This window comes from Brachypodium distachyon, chromosome 2 (assembly GCF_000005505.3).
Source record: "Brachypodium distachyon strain Bd21 chromosome 2, Brachypodium_distachyon_v3.0, whole genome shotgun sequence".
Classification (NCBI taxonomy): Eukaryota; Viridiplantae; Streptophyta; class Magnoliopsida; order Poales; family Poaceae; genus Brachypodium; species Brachypodium distachyon.
Genome location: NC_016132.3, coordinates 12,271,917 through 12,288,365, shown reverse-complemented (window position 1 = coordinate 12,288,365; position 16,449 = coordinate 12,271,917). Strand labels below are relative to the sequence as shown.

Below are 16,449 nucleotides of genomic sequence, written 5' to 3'. Positions count from 1 at the left end.
TCATGCGCCGGCGTGCCTTGCGATGGCTCATAGCACACCATGACACGCGCGGCTATGATGGCTTCCACCGGGTTCTGGGCGGGAGGCTGCCGATTCTCCGACCGGCTGCCCTCCGCCCTGTCACCCGGTGCCCTCGGGTGAGTGGGGCGAGACTCTATCGGCGTCGCACGCGACTCGCGGTGCTCATGGCGCAACTGCCGCTGCGCGTCTTCGGCCCGCGAGTGGACTCGCTGGCCGGCATGGTGATAAACACGAAGTGTAGACACAAGAGTTTTACCCAGATTCGGGCTACCCGGAGGTGTAATACCCTATGTCCTGTTTTTAGTTGTATTCCAAGTTTGAGAGCATAAAGATCACCCGGGAAGTTCCCAGGTTGGCTACTTAGGTAAACGCTATGCTATGTTCTACTCACTCGGGTTTGAACTGAACTGAACCCTTTGACCGGTAGCATTGGTCCTCCTTTTATAGACAAGAGGATACCACAGGTGCCTATGCATGCAGGGTGACACGTCCCCTAGACACGTGTCACGGCCGCATGGAATACAACTTTACTCATCCGTGCTGGACGCCATGCAGCGCCCAGTCCACTGTATACGGTAGAAAAAAATGGTTCTTAGGGTAGCCGCTCTAACCTTGCTCAGTAAGACTAGGCCTGCCGATAAGGCTCCTGTCGGTGCATTAAATGCACTGCGCCCGCCGGCTTGTCCTGTCTTCACTGTTCTGCGGGTCCCGCCTGCATGCCCGAGCGCGGGTTGCTAGGGTGCACCTTCCCGTCTAGCGCACCGGCTTTGCCGAGAGGCGTTCCTTCGGTTTCCTGAGACCGGAGTTCCCGGGAGCATCTTGTACTCAGCAGTTAGCTTTACCTTCACCAGGGGTCGTCTCCTCGAGACAGGCTTCCCGGCTCGTCGCTTTCCGGGAGTCCTTCTTAACGGGGCTTCGTCACTAACGACCCACGTGTCCCGTATCAGTGGGACCCCGTGGAGCACTGCATGACACACAGCACGCGGCCGCCACTAATTTTCCCTCACTCACCGCGAATCACCGCACCTCCACTACCACGCCCCTTGCCCAAGCTGAAAGCAGCATCAACATTTGTTTTCATCATACCTTCAGGGGATTTAGACCAGCCATCTCTCCGGACACGAGCTGAGACACACCAATAATTGATAGCCAGAGCACCAATGTCGTTTGAACAGGCTCACCTCGCACAATTTGCCTCCGATCCCACCAGATATACCAAGCGCCAGTGAGGATTAATTCCGGTAAGCCAATCCCGCCCAGCAAATCCCAGGGACCTTTTGTTGCAGAGAATATGCTCTAGCCCGATAGCTCCAGATCTATCCAATGCACAGGCCTCGTTGATCACTTCGAATATGACGATTAGCAAGGATCCCAGCTAAGGTCCGACGATCGGGTACGACCCAAACGCAAAGATCAGATGGTTCGGGCCTAGATACGTCAGGTGGCTCCTCGGCGCTGATGGCCAATTTCCTGGGATCCTCATCATTTTCACGTTCACCTACGCGTATCTGTCCAGTTAGATACCCATCTCTAACTTCTAATTTTGACCTAATGTAATTAGAGGCAGACATGCCCGCATCAGACTCGACAGAACTTGCAAATGCGATGTAATGCAGAAATTTTCCCTATTGTCTTCATCTACAGGTATACGGAGTAATTGATACACGGGCATTAGCGATAAGCAACCCTTATGTATACTATAATGTTTTCTCTATACAATGTTTTTGGTCTGAGGTTACAACAAAAACTGCTAGTATCCTTGAGGATATCACCAATGAACACAAAATTTCTGCCTTAACTATTTATGGTACCGCACATAGCGATAGCCAATATCAAGCTTGAAAAGTATTGTATTGGCAACTTCAGTAATTCATAGATCATTTCAACTGGGTTCCTCGCTGCCTTTTGCTTTGCCTCGTAACATGTCTCCAAAACCACCCCTCATCATGCGACCAAACCTCGTGTTCTCCTGCTGAGTTTGTAAGCTGGGTTGGGGAGGAGCAGGGTCAAGCTGCTCTGCACCCTCTTTCTTCCCAAGGAGGCCGCTCTCGCCAAAGAAACTGCTGACAGATGATGCAATCCCAAGATGTGCCCCCATCGCCTTGCCGATGCTCTCAAGTGCACCTCCCGACCTTTCCCGAGCTATAACTTCTAATGCCTCCTTGTGTGCAGGGTCTAGAGCATCCAGATCCTTTAACAAGTTCTGTATTGACGGCAAAAGCAGATCGCGCACACTTGTAGCAGGAAGATCTACAACAGGCAAAGAAAAAAAACACATAAGTAAACATGGACTAACACTCAATAAACTCTTGGAAATTAGTCCTCTGACATACACCAGACAAGTGGCGTACTGATACAGATATCTATCTGGTTTTCTTTTGATTTAGTCAAGTTATGGCAAAGCTAGAACGTGATTCTAACTGGCTTTAACTAAATTATTAACATCTAGTAGAGTTCTCGGTTTTCTCTGCTAGTTACGATAAACTTGTGGGATGTAAGGACAAAAGAGTAATCATAGGCACTTGTTACGATGTTTGACCTCTCTTAAGATGGTTAACACTAGCACGCAACATGCAGGGATCATATTTTGATCAGATCAAAGCAAAAAAATCACAATAATTTTGGGCTGAAGCTACACACCATAAATTATTGGTTACATGTTTACAGCTTTATTTTTTGCACCTCCAAACTTGAGATGATGTAGTACCGATCGCGAATTAAAACAACTGAGTTTTCCATTACTAACTGGATATGAGTGTCCAAAATGAATGCAAATGCAGTTCCATTACCTAGATATTGTTCAGGTTGTGAAAGGTAAAATGATGCGTTAATAAATGTTCAATAACAATACTGAGATATAAACAAAAGGCACAAGCACTGCTACAGATAAAGATAAGAGACAGGCTCAATATAGAAGTTGTTGACTTCCACTATCTTTTTAAGTGAAACACTTGCTAATTTCAAATAAGGCCAACCTGTAGCATCGAGAGCACGGAGTGCTTCGCAGAACACATTTGCTCTTTCCCTACGCCGTTCAATATCGTTTCCAGAAGGTGAGGCACTTGTCAGCTTAATTATCTTCGTTAAAAGATGTATGAGAGGTCAAAGAAAACAGAACATATTGATATGAAGATATATGAAGGCGAATAGGCGATACACAGGTTAGTCAATGAACAATGCAAATTTTTGTAAAAAAAATACAGATATTAAGTTTCAAATGTAGGATATATTCACGTAGTTTATCTGTTGAATGCGGCACAGCTACTGCAAGTGCACGGATGACAGAAACAGTAGCTTCGTGTGATCCATCTTCTAGAAAAGCATCCATTTGAATATGTATCTTGTCAACAACCTGACAGTGCAGTGCAGTGCAGTGCAGTGCAGTTATCAACTAAGGACATTGCACAAACTACGCAAAGTATCAAACAAAATATAAAAGGGTGTTTCCATACCATGTCATTTTTAAAATGCTGAGCGACAGTTCCTAATGCATCTATACTAGCATATTTTACAGCCAAGTTCTGATCGGATCCAAGAGTAATAAGTGCTGGCAAAATATGAGTTGATGCAACTTTGACGCCAACATAGGGTACCTGTGTGTTAAAACAATCAAGAATACTGCAAGGAACATTTACCACTGATTCATTCATATAACAGTAAACTTACAAGTGCTTTCAGTAAAGCTGCGGCATTGATTTTAAGATCGGTATCAGGGCTCACAACCATCTCCCACAAAATGTTGAAGATAACTCCATGGTGCTGCTCAAATATGCTACACAGTGATAAATAGTTAACTACATGAAAATAGGGCATATTTAACAATATAATGATATTTGCTGCATGTTAACTCAAAGTACGAACCAAAGAAACCGGACCGCATCAATGATCTCAGTTGTGTGACACATAGAAAATGAACCATCCTTCGTGTTTTGGATAAGTAATTTCCTCAAATATTCTTCTAACTGTTGACGACTTGAAGGAGAACCCAAAATACCAGACAATAGCAATGGAAGGACACAGATGATTGCAAGCTTTTCAGCAATAGAAGTTTTTGGACGCAAACCTGTGGCACAACTAATATGTCTGAACAAAAGTAAAAAATACAAAACAGGCATTTAAATACATGGATTCTTACCACGGACTTTGGATTGGATTGACAGAGGAAAATAGGTAAAGTCACCACTATCGACATCACCAGCTGCTACAAGAAATACAGGTAACATAATGTGCTCCAAATAATCTTTTCCATAGTGCCCAGATACAGCCAACAGGTACTGATGTTTTTAGAAAATAATTTATCAGAATTTGTAACTAAAGAATGTAGGATCTGTGATGTAGTTTGAACATTTTACCTTCGTGATCGCTGTTCTTAAGCTATCCTCTTTCGCAGGCAACAAGCAGGCGAGCTTGATCAAATCCGGCAGGCACTCAGTGTGCATCCACTCAAATGCTGACCATTCCGTGTCACCTCTGTAAAGTGCCCCAAGATTAAATTAATCGACACAAGACAAGCATTTATTTGTTCTATATCATAATTTCTTAGCTAAAAGATAACATCATATATGGAAGCAGCTTACGTTGCATACAGCTTTATGCTGGATTCAGACACAAAGTTTTCTGCCGTGGAGCTTGTAGGGGCATCTGTTGAAGGACACGTCTGTATAGCTTTCTGGTGAACAAATGGTAACAACTCAGCCAGCATCCGAAGGAGGACCTCAATGTTCCATCGCTCTTGTTCTCCTAAAACACGGAGGTGTGATTCTATTGTACCCTCAACCCCCGAAATGGGCGGACAACGCTGAAAGATAACAGTTATATCAGAATGGAAATTCATAATGTAAAAGGTACCCCAAATTCAGAACCATCCATACCTGAACAGATGCCAGGATATGTGATAGTAACACTCTCAATATCTGATCCAATTTACCTCCCCATCTTACTACTGCAGGAACAAGTTCCCTGAGTGCCACATCCACAACTACCCTAGAAGTGTCACAGACCAACTGAAACAATAGCTCCTCAACCTACCAAACAAACAAAATTTAGATGAGACAAGTATTATCTTCTAGTGATTAAGCTCTCTAAACAAAATGGTCTAGCTTACCACACAGCAGACATTTAGCTGATTCATTGAATTCAAATTCCCACTCCATTAAGATTCTGAGAACTAGTGAGACTTAGACTGACCTTATAATATTTATCCATGTTTGGAAACAGAGGAAGCAGTAACGCCAGGTTATGTGTTGCAGCCTCCCTCACTACAGTTGCGCTATCTTCGACAAGTTGTTGCACAATAGATAAGATAAGGGAATCACGTATCTCAGGACGAACATATACTGCCAGCTCTCCACAAGACTGAGCAACAAGCAATCTACGCTCCTCATATTGATGATTTATCTAAACACAAGCAATTTCATAAAATATAAGATCCAAAGACGTAGAAGGCCAAAATACCCATCATAGAATTTAATACCTGTTCCCAACATTGTGGTAATAATTCAGTCTCTGTCCTCATCTCACCAACACTCTTGGCTAGCTCCACACAAGCCTGCAGAACATAGAATACAGGTCCACGTTAAATACAAAACAACAATGTACACGATAAGAAGTGTGCATATGTTGAATAAGTTGCAAGTCATGTCATGAGAAGTTCAGATTCCAGATCAATCTGTATCAAACAATAATTGTCGGAACATACATCCATTATGATGCGTCTCTGTTGTCCGTCAGGCCGCTTTATCAGATTGAACAATGTGTGAGTCAATGAATCCCGCACGTCGCTATCTGGATGTCTTTCTATAGCACAAATGATCAATGGAAGAAGCTCCTGTAGTCATTTAGCAACACATGTAACACTAGTTATACTCACATAAAGATTGGCACAAAGTACAAAGGTTACAGATAAACCTCACGATGGTTTATGAGCACATAAGGAACAATCTTCGGAAGAGCATCTGAAACTATCTTAATAGTCTCCAAGGCCTGCAGGATTGAATAAGAATAGATCAAGTAATGAAATACAAATAGTAGTAAATGAAAAAACTTCCAGTATGAACTTTATCTTCAGATGCATAAATCGAGTGACTAACCATCTTATCTGACGTTTTTTTCTTACTTGGACTCTCTACTTTCTCAGTATGAACTTTATCTTCAGATACATAAACAGATATGCTACCTGAATTCCCCTGGCTATTACCATCTCCATGTAGATTGCCATTAACAGATATATCTTCCAGTGAAGTATTTGTACCAGATTCATCTTCTCCTGAAGTATCATAACCCCTATGTTCGGCAGTTGACCAAGAAACTGGGGCTTCTGAACCTGGGGAACCTTCAATACTACTTTCAGTATTTTTATTATCTTCCCGTGTGTCCCCAGTTAGACTCGCTGCTGATGCTAGCTTAGTAGTTCCGGATTCAGTTCCTTTGAGGTTTTGATGTTCATTGATCAATGCTGCAGCTTCTCCCATAGAATTAGCAATGAACTGGGAAGTCAAACCATCAGAATCTCGAACTGACATTTCTTTACTTGATTGAGTCCCTTCAATGTGCATCTTAAGGGATGTAATTTCAGCTCTGCAGTCATTCAGCTCCTTCCTATGGACATCCAGTGATTGCTTCAGGTCTTGAAACTTTCATAAAACGACTATGTTAGAAAAGTTCCGAAGAAATAACAAATCAATCGCATGGATAATTCCTGAGAGGATTACCGATTTCTCTTTGTCTTTTATGTCCATGTGTGCAGTTTCCAAAGACTTCCTTAAAGTGGCAACCTGATTATTAGCAGATTCCCTGATCTTCATCAAGGAGTCTTTTTCAGCACAGAGCCTTTTACTGTCCTTCCTTAGTGCCTCATTTTCGCGAAGAATGGATATTTTTTCCTGCAATATGTAACATAAATGATCAAGTTAAGAATATTTACAAGTTCTGGGCTTGCAAGAAAAGCATACGCTAAACTGGCATTTAGTAATCCAGAGAAAAGAAGTTAAACAGAATAGTGACATGAACATCGTTCAAGGCCAAAGGCATTGTTAAAAGGGTAATTGTGCTACTGATTGATTCTTTGATCATTATATTCCAAAAAAGATGGATTGCACCAACAAGATGAATCATCTACTCATGTCCTACGCAGCAATTTTCACTGTCCTTTGGCATTAAACTTTCTACATGCATGAATAAATGAATTTATTATGCCCACAATTGTAACTTGTAACCATGATTGACTATGCTGTAGATTATGCTTTTGAATATCAGTAAGCTACTTGACCAGTTCCTAAGAAATGCATTATGCTACATTGCTGTATATAAGGTAGTTTTCTATTAAAAAAATAGCACTATCGAAATACATTTGTTAAAAAAAGAACAGTAACAATAAGAATTTCAAAAGGGGAGTAATTATGTCATTAGTACTGAGGAATATCATCACAGGTTCTGGCTAATAATAGCCATCGATTGGTTTTATTGGCATGGTATCTACCTTGCATCGCCATCAAATCTGTACAGTAGTATAGTCTGCTTCTCTGACACCTACCAACTTGTTAAGACCTTATTTGATGCGCAAGTATGCCATCACAGCAGAAAAAACAATCAAAAGAGTAGAAAATCTTTCTCAAAGCACCAATAAATGATGAAAAAAGAAGCCAATAACACCCGTCTGGAATTAAGCCCAGACTGTCAGTCAGACCGATCCTTCCTCCAAATAACCTCCCTGGAATTCTTTGATCGTCGTGTATTTAGCAGTCAGACTGGTACGGTCCTTCCGGCTCACGGCAGGGAAGTGCATCTCCCCCCTCCATGAGGAATGTATCATCAGCCTCCTTGTTAATATTGTGGAGATGCCTTCGATAGGTACAGTTACTATAGTCATATCATTCTGTCTCTCCCTCCAATTGTAGATCATCATTGGGCTTCATCCAAATACACTTGATGGACTCACACGGACACATGTCATTAATCCTTACCAAATGTTGAGAGTTCACTGTCTACTAGAAATGACCTGTTTGATTAGTCTATATATTTGAATATATCATGATATCTCAATCCTGTTGTATAGCTAGGGTATTGCTTCCTAACTAATTGTACCAAGAACAAAACCACCAGCCTCCATGCATGAATCATTCTTTACATGCAGAAGATGCACCCAGTAATAGGGTTAGGGTTCATCGGGATTAAGGAGGGAGACAGATGGTGGGAGCATCCAGCAACAGAACAGGAGTCAAATAGTAGCTGCCGCAATAGGTGATCCATCGAGTAAGCATGGGGGCGGTGGTAGGAGGTGTCCGGAGCTTGTCAAACTTGTGGAAGAAGCAGAGGGAAGAAGGGCCCCGAGGGTGGTAACCCAATAGGCATTACCTTTGTAATTTGTACAGTAACTAAATATGAATATATGGTTCTACCTTTTTATTTTTATTTAAACCATATTAAACCAAACCTAACCAGAAATCAAACTAAACCATAATTAGCTACGATCTATTTCAACCATAATTGCACAACTAGATGCTAAAATGGATAATTTTGGAGTTGGATGTTATACAACTATAATAATACCTACAAAGTACAGTTGGATTTGTTATATTTTATCTGATTTTGCACCATTAGGTTTCGGACTCATAAACCAAGAGGTATAGATATCTATTTTCGTCTGACTATGGTTGGGAAGATTTCGATCTCAGAGCAATATGTGCTGATGATGACTTGTTTCAGTAAAATAGATGGAAGTTGCCGTGTGCATCACTCATGTACAGATAATAGTAAGAGATCAGTAACATTTTAGAGGGCTCACTAGCAACATGATGTCCATGATTACCTCAGCAGCCTCAGTTGTAGAGGAAAGATACTGGTAGTAATACCGACGAAGGGCATCAGGCACACAAGCTGAACTGTTGGTCCAAACATCAAGGTCCTGATCAGGAACCTGGAACCATGATCATAAATAGACATTTTTACATTTCAGAAAAGAAGGTAACAGAAGATTTGAACGTCTAAGTGATAGTAAATAATAACTTTGAACTTCCAAAATTATAAAAAAAACATAAAGACGATGCTCCTCCAAAGTTGACACATTGACGACAGGTAACTGCAAGATGCAAATGGCACTCCAATGAATTTGCACATTTTCTGTGCATAGTTGATTTCTACTCCCTCCATCCAGAAATACAAGGCCAAATCCTAAGACTGAAATGTCCAAAATTATCAGGCCACTTGCCCTCCTGCGTCCCTAGCATAAAAAACTCATCGTGACTCATATCTTAATTGCTGATTGTTCTGCATGCATGCACAACTTAATTGTTTCTATTTACAAGAGAAAACCTTGCTCTTCTGTTGGCTCAATCAAAATTACAACAATTCTATTGTGCGCTAAATACGAGGAATTTTCCTTGGTTCATGTGATTCTCCAAAATGGTCTTGTATTTCTAGATGGAGAGAGTAACATTTAGAGAAATCATATTTCTATAGGCACTAAAATCCTGAAAGCCTCCATCTTCAGATTTGAAAACTACTGGATTGATCACCCTAAGTTCATGAATATTATTCACAACGCTTGGCTTATTTCCTAGAGCTAGAGACAGTGCCGCCGTTCTAACTTCCAAACTCAAAAACACTAGAAAAGCCCTCCGAAATCTGAGTAGAAAACTCTCTTCTCTTTCTATTCCTATGGGAAAATGCAACTGTGTGGTCAATCTCTTGGATGGTCTTGAAGAGCAGCATTTTCTCTGTTGTTGAATGGAACTTCAGGCATATTATTAGGCTCCTTCACTTCAAGCAAATTTATTGGCGTAATCGTTGCACTAATAGATGGGTTAAATTTGGTGACAAAAATACTAAATTTTTCCATGCAGTGAACAGTAAATCTTTAGACGAAACAGAGTCCGCGCCATTGTAAGTATTTGCATCACTTTTCTTAACAGAATGGGAGTCAATGGCAACCCAATAATGCATTTCAAAAAAAAAGATCTTATCACACCTAGGGATGATTTTGTCCTTTCTTACCAATCCTTTCACCCAGGTCGGAGTCAGGGATCAGGAATTCAGGATGAGGACAGGGAAAAACGATCAGGATCGGCGTCAGGAAATCGAACGGGATTGGAACGGGAGAAATCAATCAGGAAAAACGGGAACGGGATCTAGAGCACAAGTAATGAGTTGCGCGTGCAAGAGAAAATAAAACCCCTAAGTCTCTGATACCATGTGAGGAAATATGCAACTTGTATTTCCTGTAGACCAAGGGCCATATACACGTACGTGTGTTCTAAATATGCAGGAAACCCCTTATACAACGTGGAAAATACACACAGAAATATGAAAGTTGTATACAACTCCAACAATGCTCGAGTTCTAAACATACTTCAGCAATAAAATCAACAAACCTAGCGAAGTGCAAGATTGTGATAGTTTAGACTTCAGAGATGCTTTGCACCAAAACAAAGTTTTTGGAGGAAAAGTGAACTTTCTTGAAAGTTTGAGGATGAAAAATGGACAAAATTTCTTTAAAAAAATTGTGTTTTCTCTTTTAGGATAACAATTAAAGAACCTCTTATTCACAGTGTAAATATCATTAGTACCACTAATGATCTACCAAGCTAATAAATATTATGACAAATATACCAATGCACTTGTGTAAACATTATGAAATATCAGTTCCAGCATTATCAACTACTAGCGGAAATATATGTTCTAAGAAATGTTCTACCATCACCTATATTGTCGAACTTATGTTATATGATCAATATTCATTCTTATTTTGATGTGCTAAATTAATCAACAATTGACTCAAAAAAAAAGTGATGTGGTCCAATGAACAGAAATGATTTACTGTCGCCACCAATTGAGTCTTTTATAGGAGTAAAGATGACATGACAGCTAGATCAAAACTACTTGTATAGCATTACAAAATATCATTCTCCAGGAATTTAAAGTGATAAATACAAATCACAAGCTGATAAACATGAAGAGTAAGTGACAGACCTCCTCAATGAGAGTCATGGCTGCAAGTCGATACCCAGCCAAAAGCAGGTATTCTTTGACAGCACAGTTCAGATCTTTCCGCTCGTTATCTTTCAGAGGGCCTAATGCTGAAACTTTGACTTCCCGTTTGTCCTGTTGGTTAAACTCTTCATGTGTAAAAGCATCTGAAGGAGATCCTGTAAGCAGAACACATGAATCATTTGAAACATATTATGATGACGGATGTCATTCTCAGGAAAAAACAATTGTGGTGCAGAAGTATTCGCAGCGGTATAATTAGATTGTCCAAAAGGGAGTTAAATTATTTGCTCTGCAGCTCAAAGTGAAATCTGAAAATGTTATGTGAGGCCAACAATATAAGCACCCCTAGATGCGCCTAGGCCAGCTGGCGGCACAAGCTAGGAGCGCAGCTGCCTCCCAGTATTAAGTTGTGAGGACCCTAATCGCCAGAGAGATCTAGGGGCACACAGAGATGGTGCGAGGAATACAGAGGAAGGGAATGAGATTCAGGGAGAAAGGGATGGGAAGGATCAGACTCAGAACATTCATTCATGCATCTCATTATCCATAATTTCCAAGGAAACAAACCATTTGTATTATCAGGAGATGATTCTTGTCGTTTTTGTAACTCAGTCTTCAAGCAGGAAAGATCTTCTTTGGCTAGTCGGAGATCATAATCAGTGAGTGCCAACTTTTCTTCAGCTGCTATTTTCTCTTCTAGCAAATTCTGTGGATCGGCACCTGTCAGAAAACAACAAAGACGTGATTAATCACACAGACCTGCGCAATTATACCCTCTGATTCCAAATGTAAATTGTTTTGGACGTTGAGACAGTCTCCATGGCAACCCTTTGTCCAGAAAATATGATGGAAGTATATTTCATGACCGATCTAGCAGAGAGCCCAGATTTCAATGTTTGACTGACACAGATTCTAAAGCAACTAATATTTGATATCAGAGTGATTATTATATTAGTACAAAGAGTCCAGCCAACCACCTAATTTCATTTTACTCTTCCATCTAGCATTCTCAATTCTTATTTACTTGATTGAAATAATGTACAAGGAGAGTTCATATATTACAGTAGAAAGCATGTCAATATCTAGTTTTGATACATTCAGAAGCATGGTCTGGTCATAACGAGACCTAACCCAAAGACAATGCATGTACTGTTTGTCCAACATGTAGCCGTATCAAGGTGGGGAGTTGAGCGAATCAACTCACACCAACCAAACGGGCACTTCACAAGCACCATGTCAAAAGTTACATATGAATTATCACATAAAAATCAAGATGCAGCTGTTCTGCATGGTAAAAATGTCAATTGATCGGCAAGGTACATTACTTACAAAGAGCTACACACATCAACTTAACACCACTCAAGGAGGAGGAACTAGACTCATTTGAAATCAATCATAGAGAAGCAAGGCTGTGCGCTGGGTGGGCCGCATGTCAGAGACGAACAAGGTGCGATTACTAGAAAACACCCGCGAGATCCAGCAGAAGGTATCAGAGACACACACTGCGTGGTCTGGCCTCGGGTGGGGAAGGGAGCCGGGAGCTCGGGCAGCGGACGGAAGGATGGGGAAATGGTTGTACCTGCCGGTGCTGAGGAGGCGCGGGCGACCTGGTCGGGAGGGAAGAGCGCAGGGTCGGAAAAGAAGGAGCGGAGGCGTAGCGTCTGGGCGTGGCGGCCGTCCTCCTGCAGCTCCTGCAGCAGCTCGAGTGCCGTGAGGTGGTACCTCTCCTCCAACAGGAAGTTGACCACGCAGTTGCACAGCGACGCCCACCGTTCCTCCGCGGCGCCGGCGGCCCCCGCCACATCCATCCTCGTCCGGCGGGATCTGTCGGATCCGGTCCTCCTTGGTCGGTACCGGTCTCTCTACATCAACCGTGGCAGGGTCGAGGAGACGAGCGCGGAAGCATGTGGCAGTACGGGGGGGCGGATCTCGCGCGGGCGACTCGAGGCAGAAGGTGGCATTGGAAGGAAGGGGAAATTGCGGAGGGAAGTCACGCCACGCGAAGCGTGTGATCTGGAAGAAGCGCCGGTGGATCAACGGATGGGATCGAGGCCCGGGCAAACGGATACTCATACTCCCTCGGTCCCTCCCACGATTACCGAATTTTATACGCAGTATCACAGATTCTAATTGACTAGCGAATTCAGTAATTCAATAACACAACTCAACTATATATTTTCCCTCAAACAAAAAATAACTACTCTCTCTGTCCAACAAAAAATGTCTCAAGTTTATCAAAATTTGGATGTATCTAAATGTAATTTAATGTATAGATGCATTCAAATTTAGTTAAAGTTGAGAAATTCTTTGTTAAATGAGTATGATATCACTTTGGATCAAATAAAAATAACCTGGTACTACTTAGTCTTATTACCAAAGTAAAATACACATGTCCATACACTCCGAAGAAATGAACATTATAAAGTCCGCAAATTCACAAAAAGTACATATAAACCTCTAATCTCTCGTCGGTTACACGAATAAATTCATAAACGGTTACGGCCCCATCCTGAAAATAGGTATCACGGGGTTTTTTACCATTTTTTCTCAAGCATGCACGCATGTGAGGAATTTGAAGGAGGCACAAGCCTTAGTCCGGCCCAAAGCCCTCTCCACCATGTCATTATCTCCTTCTCCAACATCGACGACGTCAAGACGATCATGACCTTCGGCAATCGTTGTCGCTGACCGGCAAATCGATGTCAGGAAGCCATCAATGGCGTCGCGGTAGCGACAACAACCAGGTTACCTGCCTCACAGCTATGGTTAGCATAGTTGCCCTCCCCCTGTGCTCACTTCTCTCGCTTTCTGGTTTGTATGGTTTGGAACGCATAAATCATGGCAATAGGGTCGTGTATGTAATAATTTTTTGTTTGATTCTTGGCGTATCAGAGACAATGTCTGGTTTTGGGTACATATATGCCAAAAACTGACATATTTTTTCCCCTATGATTAATTCATAATGTAGATAAAGTTGATGGCCAATGTAGTGTTGAGGTCCATCATGATGGCTTTTTCTGTGGTGTTAAATGGAAAAGTAGATGTCTTTTACCATTGTGATGTGGACACTTGGTCACTGATATGGATTTTGGACATCTTGTAAAAGCAGTTAGGTTATGCTGATTTTGGACATATATATTAATGCTTGTCTGGTTATCAGTCACCGAGGGTTTGTGTTTAGGCTTGGTGTGATGTTGACATAAATAAGATGACAGAAAGTACAATGCTACATGACACGCAGACGCTAATCTTGAAGTTCAATTTCTTTTTCAGAAAATTCATCGCGCAATAGAAATTTTCTAGACTCGTTTTGGTCTACTAATTATCACCATAGAGCAGGGCACCACCTGCACCTTTTATATGCTCGTAGAGATTTCAATCTCTGTGTCTAGCCGAGGAGGGACTAAACGTTTGCTTGGACGTCTGGGAACAAAACCACCTGCGTGGCACAACGAGGAGACGAAGAAATATGCCAGCTGTAAGTTTTGTATCTTATGTTGTATATTGATCATGTAAGTATGGTAGCCAGTAAAACAGTGGGATCATGTTGTATTTGATGGTCCAGACCTCATTGTGTAATGTTTTTGTCGGTCCAACCAAAAAGCAAGGCAAACCAAGCAAAATTGGGGTACTCAGATCCACTAGGGGAAAGATGTATAAGATGCTCTTTGGAGATGATCAACAAGACAATGTAGAAACATCTACAAAGGGCAGTGTCCTGGACAATAACTGTTTTTGTGGTTCTGAAATGAACTAGGTAGTTGATGAGACAATACTATTTTTTTTGTAATCTGATTCACGCTCCCAGAAATTGCATGGCAGTTCACCAACCTAATGAGCGCAAAGAACAGCATGGGGCGGCCATTCAGTTGTACAATGTTTACCTTATGCATTAGTGCGAGACAAACAATCAAATGAATCATCTTATGATTTATACACCTGTATAAATCTCAACCTGGATGGACCAGCATCATGGAGGTGTGCATCTTCACTGTCTTGTAGCGACAGGTGCAACATTTCATCAAAGGGAGATCTGGCTTCCCGATTTTTAGCAAGACGAGGAGATGTGTGCCATAAGAATAAACAACAAACAGTATTGAAGATCCGATGATCATCATCCGCAAATCCACAGGTGCCATTACACTTGATTCATGAGTACATGAATGATCAATACGGGTTGTGGATAAGCTAGCTGCTTGTTGGGAACTTGGTACGACCGTCTACGTGATGTCGCGGTCAAAACCCTTTTGCCTTTACTCGAGTTCCGAGTTCGAGAAAAAAGAAGGGGTGCCACATGTCTGGTTTCCTCGACACGTGTTAGCAGTGTCCAGTTATGGATATTCGCCTTATCTCGAGTTCGTCACCCGACTTAACCTTCGTTCTGGCTTCTTCTTCTTTTTGAGGGTGAAAGGCTGTAGGAAAAATGGCAGATGAAAATACAGAAGCTATCAAAAAATTTGTAGCCATGTGGCGAAAGCTGCAGAATTCTTTCTTTTGCCTTATGGAAGACTAGATTGAGCTCTTCTTTGAAGATTTGCCTGCTTCTGTATAAGCTTGGAGATTTCCTGTTGAAGATAAAGTCATTCTTTGTTTTCCAAATGCTCCATGTCGCAAGGTTGATGATCTCCATGAAGAGTGGCACTTTGAGCTTGTTTTTCCAGTTGTCCCACATTTTCACGCACATTAGGCAGTGGAGTGAAACAGCGAAAGAACATGTGATCTTTGGTTTTCAGGAGTGACTCCCCGTATATCACACACTCATATGATGGCAGGTGAAAATTCCTTTTGAGCAGCATGGCTCTACTGTTGAGGCGTTTGATGAGGAGCATCAAAAAAAAATTATGTTTCAGCTGACAGCACGAAGCCCATAGCCATTCAAAGCCCGAGGGCAAGTCCAAGTGGTTTATCTAAGCCTTGGAAGCTTTAGCAGGAATGAAGTAGTCCTTATTCATTATGAATACTGACGGGAGGCTTATCGATAGATAGTCATGCCACAACATTGGTATGGTATATGCATCGTATAAACTGGCCAGGTGGGCCTTGGAGTATGCGTACCTTTATTGAGGCTCATAAGGTGTCATCTCGGCCTAGCTGGTTTCTAAGGACCGAATTATTTGAAAATGTGTAACGCGGATTTTAATTACTTAAACATGACTTGGAGTCCTTTAGCATCCCTCGAGCGTATCCACACATCTAAAGAAATCACCTACAAAGACCATACTGTTTGCAAGATACACCAACTCTAACAACTCTCTTCGTTCCTATATTCTTGTGATTGTTTTAGTTATTACGACAATAATTTAACAACGGAGGGAGTAGTAAATTATTTTAATTTTCAATATCACGTGTATATTATATAGTTCTACACTCAGTGAAAGTCGAGTGAAGTAGCTTCCAGGACTCACTCTTTTTTGTAACCTAGGTACAAACTGTAACCTAGGT

General features: G+C 41.7%; 1 protein-coding gene across 1 annotated transcript; it reads right to left on the bottom strand.

Annotated features, from left to right (window-relative positions):
• Nucleotides 1-1,622: 1,622 nt before the first annotated feature.
• LOC100829699 (lisH domain and HEAT repeat-containing protein KIAA1468) lies at nt 1,623-13,045 on the bottom strand. The gene is made up of 20 exons (XM_003567702.3): nt 12,587-13,045; nt 11,575-11,727; nt 10,987-11,162; nt 8,828-8,935; nt 6,732-6,902; nt 6,111-6,653; nt 5,929-6,003; nt 5,720-5,848; nt 5,495-5,569; nt 5,209-5,418; nt 4,893-5,045; nt 4,599-4,819; nt 4,374-4,491; nt 4,157-4,295; nt 3,883-4,084; nt 3,688-3,793; nt 3,474-3,614; nt 3,250-3,373; nt 2,997-3,113; nt 1,623-2,271 (listed from the first exon to the last, which is right to left on the bottom strand). The coding sequence occupies exons 1-20, from the start codon at nt 12,813-12,815 to the stop codon at nt 1,904-1,906; spliced, it is 3,558 nt and encodes a 1,185-aa protein (XP_003567750.1). The 5' UTR covers nt 12,816-13,045; the 3' UTR covers nt 1,623-1,903.
• Nucleotides 13,046-16,449: the final 3,404 nt, after the last annotated feature.